The sequence below is a fragment of the Amphibalanus amphitrite genome, unplaced genomic scaffold (genome assembly GCF_019059575.1).
Source record: "Amphibalanus amphitrite isolate SeventyFive unplaced genomic scaffold, NRLGWU_Aamphi_draft 000829F_arrow, whole genome shotgun sequence".
Classification (NCBI taxonomy): Eukaryota; Metazoa; Arthropoda; class Thecostraca; order Balanomorpha; family Balanidae; genus Amphibalanus; species Amphibalanus amphitrite.
Window position 1 is genome coordinate 93,576 of NW_024882323.1, and position 17,729 is coordinate 111,304.

Consider the following 17,729-nt stretch of genomic DNA (forward strand, 5'->3'; position numbering starts at 1 on the left):
TGAATCAGTTGTGTACTTACCAATCATGGCATAAAATGCACCTCGCGGAACAATACTAAGCAAGAAATAATTCGGAGACCTTATGAAGCAGCTACCCCATTAACATAACAAGATAACCCATTACAATGACAATGCACAATTTTCAAGTAGCATTGCCAAAAATGAAATCATAAGCCACAACGGTACTTTTGTCGATAATGCAGGCAAGCTGCCACAAAATATGCCTCCACTCTTTTCACTTGCATTGCGCACAACACGAAACATCCACATCGCATGAAAGCAACGTGTTTCTGTAATTGCTACATGCATTCCCGTTTAAATTCATCAAAAACAAGCACGAAATGCAAATTATGAAGACAGGAACAGGATACATCTTTCCTACTGCGTCAGAACACCTGGCTAATTTACCATATTCGCCGCTTGCATGACGTTCCTAGCATAACTACCAGCATAAACCCTCCCAACTATTATTCCTGACATTTACTGAGGGTTTATCCCCTACGAACTCCTCCCGTAGCCCGCTAGTCGCCCAGCTGTGGCTCGTGCCAATCCGGCGACTGCACCCTCGGCTCGACTTTGGACACGATAGTGCAGGCACGCAATTGCGCCCCAAGCCATTGCCTGCGTGGAATGCGGCCGCAGCCGTGCCCGCCTAGCAACAGGACGCGTGTGCGGCCCGCCACGGGGAGGGGGAGGGGGAGGGGCTTACCTGTTGATGGATCTCAGGTGTCCACTTGACCCTTGTGCCACCACGGAGAGGCCCGCACGGGGTAGCAGAGGTCACTTGTCAGGCCGCGCGCTGGTCAAAGACGACCACTGGACCAATGGTTCTTGTGGTACGGACGAAGTCGCCGCTATTCCACGCACCGTGCCGTCGAATGGGCAGACTGGGACGTTTAAATCCCGCCAAATCGACACCATCGAGGTAGATTCATCACATCGGCACCAAATTTCGTCATCCAGGCTAGAAATATGCATGATATTGCTTAAAAAATTGGCATGCGTTGCGTCGTTTCACTTATTAGCTTCCTCGTGGTAACAGAGGCGCTCGCAAATATAAGAACCCGTCAAATCGGTCGGCATTTAAAAGGCATCTGTCGGCTGGGAGCCAGGCGGCTGCTCCCGGTACTCTGCCCAGCTCCCGCGCACGCTCTCTCTCTCTCTCTCTCTCTCTCTCTCTCTCTCTCTCTCTCTCTCTCTCTCTCTCTCTCTCTCTCTCTCTCTCTCTCTCTCTCTCTCTCTCTCTCTCTCTCTTTTCTCTTGTTTCGCGCCCCTGAGTTACAGCCTGATGGAAAAAGCTTAGCGTTTGGGCCGTTACACAAAACACATAATGGTACCCAACTCTGAGGTCTCAGGTCAAAGGCTCCAAGGCAAGGGTTTGGTCTTTGGTAAATAGCTTCGCCAAAAATAATCGCAGCGTTATGATTGTAGCACCATTGTGTCCGATGATCTACTTTTGATCTATGAAAGATCAGCGTGGATGTTGATCTCAGGTCAAGGTCAGGTCAAAGCCGTTCGGGTCACGAAACTGGTCGAGGAGGTCATGCTGCATATCTTTCGATTCTTCAGGTCTTTCTGATTTCACCTACCGCTTTTCCGACCCGCTAGTCTAATTTGACTTACAGACGAAAAACACCTAAATCGTCCTATAACATCAAGCGACCTTGGTCTCATGTGACATTTATAAAGCAGTGCAAGGTCAAAATACACAATTTTAGCACCTAGTCCTGCTAAGAGTGTACGAATGTACGATTCCATGTGGTAGGAATAGCTTTAGGCTGTTTCCAGTGCGCTGGCCCCCTTCTTTAAGTTCCGTCACTTGATGTGAATTAGTGACCTAGCTCGATAAACCATAGGTTTGAAATTTTCATACTTGCGGTAAATTATACATCATAAGGTGTGCTTAGAACCCGAGGAAGAGTAGCTCCCCCATCCACCTATACCTACTATCCGTAAGTGTCAACCGCCACTGACAGCTTCGTAACATAGCGAAGGCTTCAAAACTACTTCGTGAATGTTCAAATGGGTGTAAATTCGAAATCAGCTCCAAAAACCCTGGCAACAAGCAGCACTCGATAAAGTGAATTAAGGTCATCAAAGGTCAGTTACCTTGACCTGACCTTCACGTGACCTTGGCACCCACCATAATGCATGGGGCCAGCATCATTTCATATGTTTGATCATTTACAACCACAAAAAGACTGGAAATGCGCGGATAATGTGAGCCGGCATACGTCGAATCGCGATGCCGGCCACATATGGTCTCGAGAAACAGGTAACAGGTCAAAGGTCATTTGGGACAGGGTCATGACATTTTTAGGGTAGATGTAAAATTGATTAAAGGGACCCTCCCACCTTCAAAAAAGTTAATGAATTGGCATGAAAGTGATGTCCCTTGGTTCAGAAAGAGCGAAAACGAATATCTACCAAATTTCACCGAAAAATATTCACTGGTTTTCAAGATATTAGGCTTTTACTTTTGTTTACTTTTTGGGATCTCCCCTGTTACTAGCGACTTTATTTGGAAGCAATAATTTGGCAGCCCTAAAGTGCGGCAGACGTTGCGCGCAAAGCAGCGTATACCACCACGTGTTAACGATGGTTTTAGTCTAAGATTTAAAAATCGTTAGATCTCCGCTGACGTCACAAATTCTAAGGGGGCATTCCAATGCATTAGCCCCTTAGAATCCGAAAACTGCAAGTTTGAAATTTCATATCTTCGAATTAAAGCATTTTTCGATGTTGTGAGTGTCCAAACCGGTATTTGCAGGTCATGGCCACCAATTTGGCTATCTCAACTCAAAACTAATGTTAAGGTGGGAGGGTCCCTTTAACGCGAGGGTAGGTAGTAGGTACTGAAAGTTTCGTCGCGATCGGCCGCTTTTTGACTGATTTGTTTGCCAAAGACCGCGGGAAGGGGTCCATTCGTCCACTTCTCTGTAAGCGCGAGGGTTAAAGGTATATACCACCGCGTAGTGTCAATAAATGGACCGGAAAGAATATCCCAGGCTTCTCAAACAGCTACTCTTTTTACCTGATGGAAACAGTCACCGCACTTTCTCAAACCTCTTCGTGACTTCGGACTCAACGTTAGGGGAGAGTGGGGTAAGATGCCCAGGGTGGGAAAGACGCCCCACCCCCTCTAACGGCAAAACAAAAAATATTACCTGGAAATTAATGTTTTTAGCGTAAAGCGGAAAACTTCCTTGTTAACTGCACAAAAATTTGCCAAGCTCAGTTGGTCAACGGTGGGCTAGGCTAGTGATTGCTTGTTTTATATGTGCTGCTTTCAAAAAATATTTTAGTGTCAAAACATTGTGAATATCAAAGAAATTGTAAACAAAATTAAGTCCCTTGCTATTGTCGTGATACATTTATATGAGTGTACTTTGTCCCAACTAGTTGTTTCAGGGTGTAGTTTTAGTATTAACAAGTTTCTGATTAAATGTCAATTCGGTACCTTGGGGAAAGATACCCCCTGACCTGATGGGGAAAGACGCCCCCCTAAATCCTTCAAGGAACTCATCGGATCATTTAGTACATACTTGTGAAGAGAGACAAAAGCCGATTTGGGACCATCATGAGAGTCCAATACGGTCAGGTGCTCGCCATATCGGTCTCTTGGCCCATACGCCGATTTTTTGGGCGGCATCTGACTCTGAGAGCCCTCACAGTCACGACGGTATCTGTGGGTCCCATTATTGGTTCCGATGCCCCTTACGACACTCTTTGAGAGCTCCCACGCTGACCCCACGGGCCGCGCTGGCATCTGAGGTCCCCACGATGGTCTTGAGGGCCCTCAGGCCTCAAGTCTCATTAAGACCTAATAAGGGCCCCACAACGGTCTCCGAACGTCACCACGGAGGCTTGTTTGGCCGCGCTGGACTATGATGGCCCTCACGATGACCTCTGAAGCCCCTCACGACGACTTTTTAGGGCCCTTATGATGGCGTTTAAGTGTCTACCGCAGGCTCGAGTGCAACTGATTCGTTCAGGCAATTCACGTGCCCATTTTTGTCACTTATAGTGCGGAGGGGCATCTTACCCAACCCCAGGGGGCGTCTTTCCCACCCTCTGGGGTAAGATGCCCCCTTTCACTACTTCAGGAAAATGATCAATAACAAAAAAGTTATAACATTTCAAGCACAAAAGTGTGGTATTTTGTGGATAAAAATGATGTCGGCTACCATTGAAACTCCAAGTTTTTGCTTTCCGATTGTCATTTTCGAATAATTTATGACATTACAAACCCCTGGGCATCTTTCCCCACTCTCCCCTACTGAAAACGATCTCTGAGCGAACGACGGTCTCCGCCATTTTCCGCTGTTCTCTTTTGACACCTCTCGTACCGGTATCTTATACCTACCGACCAAAAAAGCATTCGTAGGTATCCCTCGCTGATAGTTTACCTTACCCGTTTCAACACAAAGTTGAAGACAATTATTCACCCATAAACCCACCGCGGCGACCATATTTTCGCCTCATATCAACCACAAAATCACCCCCTACCTCAACATGTGTGTCGTTGCCCCCCATAGTTCTTATCCTCGCTCCGCCTCTACACCCCCTCTCTCCCTCCCTCCACCCACTTCGGGGCTTGATAAACCAAACACTACACCATTGCGCTGTGGTCACACCACATGCGCGAACGGTGTCCCCACAGCGTACCGCGTGCTGCACTGGCGCGACCATGACGCGTCAACGTGAACCCACCCTAACCCCTCTCGCGACCTTGACCTTGCTTCTGGTCTTCGCTATGACCTCGCAAGTGACCTCTGCGCAGTACTCTCCCACTTGGAAGTCCCTCGATGCGCGACCGCTTCCTTCGTGGTATGATGAAGCAAAAGTGGGGATTTTTCTCCACTGGGGTGTCTACTCAGTGCCAAGTTTTGGTGATGAGTGGTTTTGGACCCGCTGGAAGGACCCGTTCGACCCGCAGCACGCCAAGTTCGCCGAGTTTATGAAGAAGAATTATCGTCCGGGATTCACGTATCAGGATTTTGCTGCGCAGTTCACGACGGAGCTGTTTGACCCCGACCACTGGGCTGATCTGCTGCAGAAATCTGGTGCCAGGTGAGATACCGGGGTTTGGTGCTTGGTATCGACGACTCTCTCCAGTCTCCATGCTGCATTACATTTTTTTTCGAGGTAGTAAGAAAAATGCTATATATTATTATTGTGACATCATAACTAAACAATAGTTAAACCGATGAAATATTCTAGCTTTAACGCTTTGTGACGCTATCAGATAATGAATTTGTCATTAGAATGCAAACACTCGCCTACAACTGCCGTCATTTAAGCTTCTAGTTCTCAGTCTCGCAATTAACAATTGATCGGCGTTGCCATGCTAGCTGAGAAAATACCATTTAGTCCGTGTATCTTCATGGCAAGAAACAATCCACTCTCCGCTCTTGAATACTTTGTTTCAGTAGTCATTTCCGTAGTTTGATTGGCACGTCAAACATCTTCAAGCTGGCGTTCTATGCACTCCCCCGTTGGTTTTCAGACCTTCAACTCTCCCAGTAAGTCGCGCTGAAATCAAGACACATTATTTGGGCGTTCACATATCACGACACAAACGTTTTTTTATTTCTTCTTTGTCCCCTGCTTCCTTCGGTGCTCGGCTAATCGCAGCTCGTCGTGACAGTCGTTTCTCGTTTCTTCAGGTACGTCGTTCTGACATCCAAGCACCACGAGGGCTACACCCTGTGGCCCTCCGCCGTTTCCTGGAACTGGAACTCGATGGACGTTGGACCCAAACGTGACCTCGTCGGCGACCTAGCCTCTGCCGTGCGCAATCGCACCGACCTCCGCTTCGGCGTCTACCACTCCCTCTACGAGTGGTACAACCCGTTGTACAAGAACGACCGCTACTACAACCGAAGCGACTTCGTGACAATGAAGACGATGCCGGAGTTGAAGGAACTGGTGGAAAAGTATCATCCGGAAGTTATCTGGTCTGACGGAGACTGGACTGGCATGCCCGAATATTGGCGCTCCCAAGAGTTTCTTGCGTGGCTCTACAATGATTCTCCTGTAAAGGAAAGCGTTGTAACGAATGACCGATGGGGATCGGGAACAAATTGCAAACATGGCGGTTACTATACCTGTCACGACGGTTACAACCCTGGTACCCTACAGGATCACAAGTTTGAGAATTGCTTCACACTCGACGGCGCTTGGGGCTACCGCAGAGACTCTCCTCTGGCCAGCTACAAGTCTATTGAAAATACCCTCTACCAAGTAGTTTCCACCGTAAGCTGTGGAGGTAACGTGCTGATCAACGTCGGACCGACCAAAGACGGCATCATCATGCCAATCTTCGAAGAACGCCTCACGCAGCTCGGCGAATGGCTGGGTATAAACGGAGAAGCCATCTATTCCTCCAAGCCATGGACAGTGCAACATGATCCAACCAACAGTGACGTATGGTACACGCAGCGAGAAGGATATGTCTACGGCATTTCTCTCAAGTGGCCCACGGATGGGTTCATCACGATGGGATCGGCGCCCAATGTGACTGAGTGTCGTCTGTTGGGCTACGATGGGGTACTGGAGGTGGAGAACGGGAGGGTAACGCTCCCTCCCCTGCAGAAGGTGAAGAGTCAGTGGGCATGGGTCTTTAAGTTCGAACCCTGAGGAGACAACAGACTGTAGGTTAACGATGGGTAGCGAGCGAATGAAAATGTGATGCTCTAGAACTTACAACATAATCTCTACGATCAAATGTTTATATGAAAGAGACGTGAGAGATCAAGAGATCAAGATATCGTGCAAGATGTAAGTGCTGCCAAAACAAGAAGCTGATATGAAATCGCCAAAGTTCCTGAAAATAAAAGGCGTTGAACGATGAACGCATCGTTGAACAAGAATGAAAATGAGTGATATCATCACTTGAACTCAGTTGGCAAAACAGAGCAAGGCCGTATATAGGTACAGCATTCGTAGCTTCAAGTGCTAAGAAACTAAGATTGCTGGGCTGTTTCAGGTAAAGTTAGGTCAGGAACAACAGAGGCACATTATCACTGAAAAACACCCGCACTTTCGAGTCTTCAACACAAACAAAGCCAGGGTCAAAGCATCACATTATCGAACACATCAACAAGGCTCGTGACATGCTATCAGTCAAGAACCGGGCACCACGGCAATCGTCCGATAAGACACTGCTGTGTGCACTGTTTATTGACGTTAGGAGTTAAGAGCCCCACTTTGCACAGATACTTTGCTAGCGGAGAATAGGGTAGAGCCAGGGTAGAGCATTGGTATACTGACTTCATAAACCACAATGGAGGTCACAAATTAGTTTCACAGACAGAATCAGTTCACTCAGCTCGTAAGAATTCTGCTTCAGTAGTCATGTCCTTAGTTTGATTGGTATGTTTTTGACCTCCCGTCTTTTTTGCACATTCCCGCTGGTTTTGAACCCTTCTCATCCTCTCCAGGCACGTTATGCTTTCACCCAAACACGTCGAGAGGTTTCCGACGACCAAACACAGTGTTCACAGAGTTCAGACCACATTATAACAACTATGACCAAGCTATACGGAGAATGCACAGCCGAAATGTGGATGAGCCTAATCCTATAACAAAAAAGAATAACAGGATAGAAACACGGCATACTGGGCACTTCAATTGACCACCCGTTTGCGTCAAACCTTTTTCTAAGCCCGAGTTTTAAAAACCCCTTCCGAGCAGCACTGAGACGATATCAACGTTAGACCCTCGTTAGACTGGGTTTACAAACAATTGATTCGTTGTCTGTGTATTTTGTCATATCTGGCACAGTTGATTGGTATGTCCACTAGTAAGAACACATCGCATACGCATGGCCAATGAGCACCTTGTAATCTTGGAATAACGTTCACCTCGTAAGACTCTCACACGACTTTAACGATAATGGTAACAATGATTAGCATAAAGCGAAAAGCAAGCCGAAAGTGAGATGAAATCATCAACACCTCATCGAAAAACCATTACTTTTTAACCATTGCTTACATGCTATGCATGTCAATACAATATTGTAGTACATCAAATATTGCACCTCGAATGAAATAAAACTTGTGATGAAGTTGAGTTGAGACGTCTACCTTCGGGTAACTCAAATCAAAAACAATTTGTCATACAAAGAATAAGAAATATGTGCAATAACGTTTCACATCCGTGTGAACAAAGGCCTTATGGATGTTGCCAACAGTAAGGACACTTGGAATGTAGCGATATCAATATTTTGTAAACACGCAAAGGCACGGTGCTTCCACTCTCAGTTCACACTAAGAAGCGTCTAGAACTTTTCCACAAGAGCCAACTTATCATTTTATATCACAGCAAAATAAACAGCATCCTATTCTACCAAACACGCAGGCGAAACACAATGTAATTCGGAAATAACATTCCATCCCCACACAAAATTGCAGCCAACCACACTATACTCTGCCTATTTAACGGATTTAACGATGGCATACATTTCCAAGTTACAGTTCCAAATATATACCACACGAGACGAATCCTTTGGAAAAATTTGAAAATTGTCAGGGTATACTTCCTAAAAATTCCACGTGGAATTTTTCAGCAACGCACTTGAAGCGACAGGCCATAGTTAAATGAACAGATTCAAGGGATAAACTTGGGATGAACCAAGGCCCTAAATACAGGATGAACAAGGGATGAAGTTTGGAAGAGTTTCAAAGCACAAACTTTGGGTGAATTATTGCAAAAGGAATACATGCAATTCGCACTAGGAATGGCGAAACTGGCAAGCACCACACAAACATGAAATGGGCTTCCGTAACACTACGACGCCCCAGAATGACAAGCACCTAGATTGTTAACAAACCGGGGCCCTGTTTCATCGGTGATAGCAGCACGCTGCAAATTGCAAATCACACGTGTCAAATTAGGTTTCCATGGAAACATCAACAAACCATGGCGTCGTCAAACTGTGCGATGTCATCAAATATTGCTGCTAACATCTTCACGGCCGTGCGATCAAATAAATGTATCAAACGCATTCAAGGAGACAGCAACTCTGTTCCAAACGTAGCTATGAAAAAGCTCACGGATTACACGAAACATCATTAGTGTGACGTCATCACATTACGTCAGCTCGCGCAATTTCATAGTAGCGTGCTGCTATCAACGGTGAAACAGGGCAATGATTTTCTCAACATTATAAGTCAAGAAGGACAACAGTGACGCATCATTGTAAATAGCTTCCCGCAAATTATACATAGCTGGACCCGAGCAGCAGTGATTAGGTGGGAAATGTTTTGTTCCGATGAGATCTGTTTTGCAGAATGTTTACATTCATGAAAGTAAACTCATTTAAAATCGTTGCAAGAAGAATGGATGGTTCCATCAAATCAATGATATTATGTCATATCCACTTGGAGACAAAATTTTCTCCATTGACGTAATTATTGAAAGGACGAAATAGTCGTGGTGTTTTGAGTCATCCGATTATTTTCCTCAACTAATTGATTCTCACATCAAGTGGCATTTCCAGATCAAGCTTTTTGGTCACTAGCACTGCGTGCATCGCAAGAGGTCTTATCATGTAATATGAAGCCAACGAATGATCGCTTGCGGCCTTTCCAAAACCAGCTCCCGCAAATGCAGGCATTAAGAATAAGGTAGGCACATAAGCACCATTCGTCACACAACTAAAAGTCACAAACCAAAACCAACTTCACGTTCTTTCAAACTTTCCCAAACTATTCCCACTTCATCCCCACAACTGGACATCATCCCTTGGGAGCCCAAGGTCTTTTTTCAACGTCTTCACACCCAACTAGCCGCCCTTTATGTAGAGGCCGTATGGCGAGGTAACCTTAAGTCCATCCCAGGACATCATGCTCCAGCAGATGACGAGGCAGCTGTGGTCACCGCTAGCCGAGGCCGACATCCAGACACATCATGATGAGGAAACCGACGATGGCAGCCCACGAGGCCAGGCGACCGTTCCCGCTGTGGGGGAAGAGCATGGTGAACTTTAGAACGTGGGGAGGAGTTGAACATGTCGAGTGGTTGAACATAGCGACTCATGCACGGGATGGGTGCACGTTGTAACATAATGATCTTCGAAAGGTTTAGCAAGGTGAATCGAATGTAGGAGCCTTATGATCTTTTGATCGTAGTAAGCTGGTAAACGAAGTAGAAAGCCAGCACATACTAAACAAAAAATGATGAACGCTATAAGTACATTATGCCTAAATAATGTGGTGATCCAGCATTCAGTCTAACATCAGCTCTAACCGTAAATGAACGACCAGAGCTTTTAATGTAATAGGAAAAACTTTTGTTTGCAAACATCACTTGCGGTTCACTTCGTTGCACTCAACATCGTATTCTCCGCACAAATGCCACGCCTCGTCTGTATATGCATGCACCCTATAGCGTCATTTTACCCAAGTATGTCACTTCTACTCACCGCGTCTGCGCCTCGGGCACAATATCGTCAAACACCACGTATATCATGGCTCCAGCGGCGAAACTGAGAGCATACGGTAGTAGCGGCTCGGCGAGTGAGACGGCTACGGCTCCTAGCATTCCGGCGGCTGGCTCCACCATACCGCTCAGCTGCCCGTACCTGGGGGGGGGGGGGGGGGGGGGGGGGGAGTGAGAAGAGAGAAAAACATGGCAGGTAATCAGAAAATGAGAAGAAAAAGGTGAGGGGTCGGTGAACTATCACGAAACGTTTCAACAAACTAAGCTCACGTACAGGACAAACACCACCTCCTTTCTCTCTCATCATTGACACATGAAATGACACCCTCGCCCATACACTCTAAAACACAAAAAAAATATATATTAACAACTCTCTCACCACATTGAAAAGACAACCCCCCAGTCACAATCCCCCCCCCCCCCCATTCTTCCCCTCCATAGCCAACTGATCTAAGCCTCGTCTCTATTCTGAAGCAGCCCGCAGTCACACTCACCAGAAGGCCTGCCGGCTGGACATGCCCGCCCCTCGCAGGGGTAGGCTGACCGCCAGTCCCTCAGGGAAATTCTGAATGCCGATACCGACCGCTAGATTCCTGAAGGGGAAAGAGAAGGGAAAGTCAGTAAATGGAAGTATCTAGGGGAATGGTGGGGCAAGAGGGAGAGTTGGTCGGGAGAGGAAAATTATGTTCGACGAGTGTCATTAAAAAGTGGGTGCATCATGACAAAGAGCCGGAAAATGGTAGCAAAGGCTTATTCTGTCCTTTCGGATTAATTTCATTCATAACAAATACTGCAGTGTTTTAAAAATGTTTTTATCTGATCTTAGCAACCGAAATTCATTAGAAATTCGGCGATCACATAACAATAAGATCGCATAGCACGAGGTTTTCGCCACCTTGTTATAATATTTCCTTTAGGAACCGGGGCTTCAAGCACGTTTTAAACACCTCGCCAAGCCATCAACTGGCAATTAAAAAATTCAAGGTATTCAATATCCATTGCCCATGAGTTTTCGTTTTTATCAGACCTCATCAGTCCCCCCCCCCCGCCCCCTTCTCCCAGACACCTGCCTCCGCCCCTGTCACCGCCCCTCCCGCCCGCCGCCTGGCGCCGCCACTGTCCGGGGCGCGCGGTAACGGCCTTGGTCGGCCGCTGCCACCGTCCACCGCCGTCGTCGGTATAAATGCGACCGCATTTATTCAGGTTCAATGACACCAGCGCCAGCCGATCGCATAGCAGATCGGTGGACGGGTCGGTGGAGCAGCGGAGGTGGCGACATCTATATCACAGCCTACAGAGTCTGCCGCGAGGTGGCAGTAGCTCAAGGAGAGCCTAATTGAAGGCTCGTTGGTCATGGTTATAGGAAAACAGCTGTCACGCAATGAAATCAATGAATGTTTCGGGCTTTGATGAAGCAGAAAAGGTGATCGCACTCTGAGTTAAGAAGAGAATCACTCGTGAATCTAGACTCTTAAATAAAAACTTTGAAATCTGCCAGTGACTTGCAATGAACTGGGTGGTTAGAATACCTTGAATGCAGGACATACACGAATACAAATACAGTGTCCTGATTTTCGTGAATTTGGGTGGAAACCCACACCTTAACAGATTCTCTTTGTGACGTCCCGGAAAGCCAAACGACGTCCCTGACATTTTTTTACGGATCGGGATAAAAGTCGGCAGGTATATCGAACACCAAAAGCAAACTAACAAAAAGAAATATCACCTCTGTAGCCTAAAAACACGGCTATGCAAAATGACAACAAATATATCCTAAGTCCTCACAAACCCACTTACACTCAACTCCCCTTTCCTACACCGCTGGCCAACTGCCGCAACAGTAAACAACGCGGTTTTATGTTCGTTTTCTGTGCGTCAGATATGGATAGGTTTTCTTTTACCATATGAAGGTAATAGCTGCCATATGAAGGAGAAAAGATGTCGGAATAGAGGGATCTGAGGACATCGTTTTCCACTTTTCAGTTTTAGTAACTGTGGAGTGTATAGATAAAAATTTATCATGCGAATATATTACTTCGACATTTATCTATAAGCACGCAACATACCTTTTGTATCAAACTACTGTAACATATTTAATTATTTTTTCCCCTCAGAAGGTCACAGTAACGGGGTAGCGCTGCCCCTGGAACATGTCCTTCAAAAGTAGTTAATTTTGCATATGTTGGTAGTGGTTGGGGAAAAAGTTTAGTGTTTATTTGTTTGAATTAAAATAAAGTTACCGAATTTCAACAGTATTAATTCAAGTATGTCGTCCTTGGCTTAAAAAATACACGCAATGTTGGGGACGTCGATTGACCTTGTCATTCCCATTTAATCGACGTCGGTACAAAACTGAAAAGTGCACAATGATTTCACATTTTTTCCAGCCAAGAAAAATTCAGCGTCCAACTTGGAGTTTTCTTAATTGAATTTCATAACAGGAAGCTATGGAAATTAATTTTCCGAACTGTTTTCCACCTCTTTGTTTGGACGTCTGTTTTTTACGTCAGTCCTCTTGCTCGATATAATGTCCCTCTTATGACGTCAATATTTAGTGATAGCCGCTGGCTCTTGGGTTGATTTTTGTTGAAGCATATTTGTTGTTGACTGTTGTGTACGATCATGGACAAGAACTAGACATCTTCAAAGTGTTGTTTTGGTGTTTGTGGTGAATGATTTAATTTTGTATTGTACTAGGGGTAAACTGGCATTACTTTGTGTCTACATATATATGATCATTTGAGATGCCTTGAGGTGCTATTAGTCAACATTGCCAGTGAAAATCGCTAATTTTAAGAGATTTAGGTAAGGGATTTTCAGTGGCTTAGGCTCCGCACCGATATCGACGTCCTTTTGAAATAGTGACGTCCTTGCGGCTTCAATCACACTCTCCGAAAAATCAATTTCAGGACACTGTACAAATACTGCCATTCATACGGATGGTCCATCTCATGATTGATTAATGCAGTTTCTTCTTTAAAAATTCTAGATAAAAAACATGCACCAAGGAAGGAGCGTTCAACACTTGAGCAAAACAAAAGAAGATCTTTTGCTTTAAAACGAGGGCATTCGAATAATTCCACTGAAATGTGTCTAAAACAACTCACCTGGCCTTCTCGAAGGTGGCGCCCGCCGTCTTCCCGGCAGCGGCGAACCCAACACCGACCGCCAGTCCCTCTGGAACCACGAGGGGATTAGAAGATCAGACCAGAACGTTACGGCACTGGGGGGAGATCGGGATTTTATGCATTCGAGCGAAAAACAACGAGCACACAATATTCTAATGATTGACAGAGGTCAGAATGGGAACCACGGGTTCAGTTCTCGTCCCTCTGAAATGACGAAGGGAAATAGCATATCAGACTAATACGGCACGGGGGAGGGAGTATAAGAGGGTGATTGTGTCATGAGACGCCCGACATTTTGATATAGGCATCCAGCCCAGCGAGGATCAGGAAAAGGTCCAAAACAAAACCATGCCTTGAGCCAAGTGCCGTATCCCCGCAGTAGAAAACGGATGACGCCCAATCTATGTCATCATTTATCAATGTGTCCCTGAATTTTTTGTCTGCATCACGTTTTTTTTTGTAGTAAGCAACACACTTAGAAAGAAAATAGAACATACAAAAAAAAATCAGTTCTTTCATGGTGTTTCAGCTGCTCATCAGACACACACCTTTGCAATTGCTGCGACCGTCATGCACAACTGTGCACAGCTGAGTTCACTCACCTCAGCTGAATTCACTCATTTTAGACCTATATCAATTTTACCAGTGTTATCGAAAGTATGTGAAAAGGTGGTTTGCAATCAGCTCGCTTCTTATCTTGATACGTCCTCTATTTTATCACCATCTCAGTATGCGTACCGCCGATATCACTCAACGGAGGATGCTCTCACCGACGCTGTCGAGTGGGTGACGCGCCGCGTCGACAAGGGTCACATTGTTGCCATCACGTCGGTGGACCTCAGTCGCGCCTTTGATAGTGTTGACCATGGTATTTTATTGTCCAAGTTGAGCTGGTACGGTGTTGACCCCGGGTGGTTCGCGAGTTACCTCGGTGGCCGGCGGCAGGTGGTGAGAGGCGGCTCCCTATCCCTTCCTATGTCCCATGGCGTTCCGCAGGGCTCCCTGGTCGGCCCAATCCTCTTCAGCATCTTCACAAATGACCTACCTTCCTACCTTCCTCATGGACGGCTCATTTCCTATGCGGATGATACCCAACTCCTCGATTCCGCTCTTCCCACTGACTTACCTGTCCTTAAAAAACAACAGGAAGACACCTTGCTCGCTGTCCAGTCCTATTACACATCCAATTCCTTGAAAATGAATCCTAGTAAGACCACCCTGCTTCTTGTGGGTACTGGCCAGAACCTCAAGAAAACCTCATCCTTTTCCCTTACCATATCCGGTCACACACTACAACCATCCCCTTTTGTGAAGATGCTGGGAGTGACGGTCGACTCAACCCTATCCTGGGAAAAGCACATTTCAAATGTTGTCAAAAAGTGCAATTCCATCCTTCTATGTTTGTATAAAATTCGTCATCATCTTACCCCCGAGACCCGTAAGCTCCTTATCCAGTGCCATGTTTTCCCCCACATCCTTTACTGCCTCTCCGTCTGGGGCGGGGCCGCTCGCTGTCATTTACATAAGGTGCAGAAGGTCCTGAATTTTGGTGCTAGGGTCGTCTCCGGAGCGCGGGTTTCTGAACATATTTCACCGGTGTTGAGAGCCCTCGGCTGGCATGACATTGCTGATCTTGTCGTCCACCGTGACTGCTCCACTGTGTTCAGGGCGCTGAGTGACCCTTGCGCTCCGGAGGCGATCCGCTCCCTATTCACTCGGCGAGCCGCTGTATCGCAGCGCTCAACGCGGGCAACGTGTGCCGGTGTGCTGGAGCTGCCGGCTTACCGGCTGTCTATGTCGCGCCGGGCCTTGTCGTACCGAGCGGCCTCGTCCTGGAATCGCCTGCCGCCTGCCACCACCGGCTCTCGAACTAGAGCAGAGTTTTTACGACTTTTAAACTCGACATGTGACTAGCGTTTTGGTATTTTAGTACAATGTGTATGCGTGTGTGTGCTTGTGTTTTATATGTTTTTACTATTGTCATTGACTAGAAGCTGACACTAATCCATCATTGGAATGCTTCGCTAATACAATATACATATACATACATACATACATACCGGGGATATTATGCACTGTGATGGCGATGATCAGGAGCAGAATGCGTCTCCAGCGAGCCGACAGGTCCTCCTCCTCCCGGCTATCCAGACCGGCAGACGCGCCGTCGCCGTTCCCTTTCCCCAGAGTACGGCGCTGACGCAGGCCATCTGTCGGCGGGGAGCGGAGATGGTAGTTAGGATAACTGCCGCCAGGGGTAAGTTGCGATCGCTGATCATGCCGGAACAGAGGAAAGACTGGGCATTGGGCAATGGGCATTAGCTCGGAATTGAAAATAAGTACAAGGCAGATATGACAGGAAATGCACAGGCAATCATGACGTCATCAACTACTCAAGAAAGATCAGGCACGATTTATCAGGGGGCTGCAGCTGAGTGCATCGCTGTCTGCACTTGTGATGTTGCACTTGTCCACTCAGTTTATTGGTAAACGCCTCATGACTGGGCTTAGATTGCAAGGGTACAGCACGCACTGCTATTTCTCCCACCATACCTGACAACATGCCGCTGTTTTCGATAAGATCCTCGCCCCGTTCACTGTCCATTCGTCGTCGGCTGCGATGTTCTCTTTCACCGTCATCCAAAGATGCTGAGAGAGCAGAAAACACCGGATTATTCTCAGGTCAGTGTTTACTGACGAGGGTTTGGTTTAAGCCCGATCGCAGGCAACGTATTGAAAGCAGATTTTTCCTGAGATAAACCAAACAAACATGACATAGGACTTGAGCACTGCTAATAAGTTACAGCAAAAAAGTTAGGTATATGCAGCCCGTTCATGACACACATCCGTATCCTCATGTTCCCCATCTCGATCCCAGGTAGGTAAGACACGATACAAATTTTGGTAAGACGAGACCATGATACAATCATCATTCACTTACCCCAAGAGGGGACCAGTGACCTGCAGGTCCCCCCCCTCACCTAGCATCAGCGAAGACGAATCCACTCCAAATCTCTTCATCATAACATCGGCTCCCGAAACAAACATGGCGCCCGCCAGGAAGCCCACCGCCACCGGCAGAAACGCGAACTCTCCGTTCGCGCCGTATCCGCCAGATGTCTCTGCCATCTGCAGGGCTGGCTCCAGGAGGGACCAGAACGAAGCTGCTGTCATCACGCCAGCTGCAAACCCTAGGCTGGCGTCCAGGACATCATGCTGCAAATGGTAGAAAGTATGTCAGAGACATCAGACAAACTGCAGTGCTGACAGCTTAATTCAGGAGGAATATTTTGAGAATGCAGTGCCCATTATAAGCACAAACAAATGCAAAAACTGTTGAAAATGGGACAGGTCAAAAGAAGTAACTATTTCAACAATCACTGCTTCTATTCAGCACAAATCCTTGAGGGCTAGAAGTAGCCTAGATGAGGTCCAAATTGCTGTAAGAAGCTTGCTTTAGAGGCATAAGCTGTTAAAAACATCCCTGTGTGCAGGGCTAAAGGCATACAGCCAGGTACTTACATGTGATCCAGACAGTACAAAGACTAGTCCAGCGCCCAGAGCTGTGACACCCCATGTGAAAAGGGTGCCCAGAAATGTCTGGCCGAGGGGCGAGACTCCAGCAATCATGGCACCAGATTTCTCAAGTCTAGGTGACTTGATTATTTGCTGAATGCTGCTCTGAGAGCCTGTTGAACAGAAAAATGAGCAGAGTGACAGATATTGGAATGAAAGGAAATGCATAGACTCCAAATTGAAATACAATACCTACCTAGCTAGTCTCAGTCTCCATTGATCAGGGACTGGAGGTGGCTTGAAAGAAATTTAATTTGTTAGTTTTAACCAGCCTCTTGCTGGTAACTTCCGGAAAAATGTTACTTCGTCCAGACTTACTGACCAGATAAAATCTGCATAAAACCTACCTACAGGCTGCACAACCAAAAACACGTAAAAAAAAATAAACGCCGCAAAGCTGCCGGTTATCACAATATCGGAAAATAATACAAATAATGACGTCATTGAAAAAGAACGATTGATTTTGAAAGTTCGAACTGTTTTTATGTTTTTATCAGCAGTTCGGTGTCTATGTGGAGCGTTTATTTTTATTTTATTTTCCGCAGCATTGCAGGATAAATTATGGCTAGAAACGGTCAAATA

At 46.4% G+C, this 17,729-nt stretch overlaps 2 protein-coding genes across 2 annotated transcripts; one reads left to right on the top strand and one right to left on the bottom strand.

Annotated features, from left to right (window-relative positions):
• The first annotated feature begins 4,359 nt into the window (after positions 1–4,359).
• LOC122366765 (alpha-L-fucosidase-like) lies at positions 4,360–6,857 on the top strand. Its single transcript, XM_043339329.1, has 2 exons — positions 4,360–5,073; positions 5,670–6,857. Exons 1-2 carry the CDS (start codon positions 4,691–4,693, stop codon positions 6,640–6,642), a joined length of 1,356 nt encoding a protein of 451 aa, XP_043195264.1. The 5' UTR covers positions 4,360–4,690; the 3' UTR covers positions 6,643–6,857.
• Positions 6,858–7,749: 892 nt separating this feature from the next.
• Positions 7,750–17,256, bottom strand: LOC122366766 (zinc transporter ZIP11-like). The gene is made up of 8 exons (XM_043339330.1): positions 17,094–17,256; positions 16,553–16,787; positions 16,125–16,220; positions 15,635–15,781; positions 13,554–13,623; positions 10,941–11,039; positions 10,430–10,588; positions 7,750–9,966 (listed from the first exon to the last, which is right to left on the bottom strand). Exons 1-8 carry the CDS (start codon positions 17,199–17,201, stop codon positions 9,888–9,890), a joined length of 993 nt encoding a protein of 330 aa, XP_043195265.1. The 5' UTR covers positions 17,202–17,256; the 3' UTR covers positions 7,750–9,887.
• Positions 17,257–17,729: the final 473 nt, after the last annotated feature.

Excerpts from the sequence above, each read along its gene's own strand:
- LOC122366765 (XM_043339329.1), top strand. The coding sequence starts at position 4,691 with ATGACGCGTCAACGTGAACCCACCCTAACCCCTCTCGCGACCTTGACC. Across the intron at positions 5,074-5,669 it reads CTGCAGAAATCTGGTGCCAG|GTACGTCGTTCTGACATCCA; the intron begins GTGAGATACCGG and ends TCGTTTCTTCAG.
- LOC122366766 (XM_043339330.1), bottom strand. The coding sequence starts at position 17,201 with ATGATTGCTGGAGTCTCGCCCCTCGGCCAGACATTTCTGGGCACCCTT. Across the intron at positions 11,040-13,553 it reads GCCACCTTCGAGAAGGCCAG|GAATCTAGCGGTCGGTATCG; the intron begins GTGAGTTGTTTT and ends TTTCCCCTTCAG. Across the intron at positions 10,589-10,940 it reads TCCAGCCGGCAGGCCTTCTG|GTACGGGCAGCTGAGCGGTA; the intron begins GTGAGTGTGACT and ends CCCCCCCCCCAG.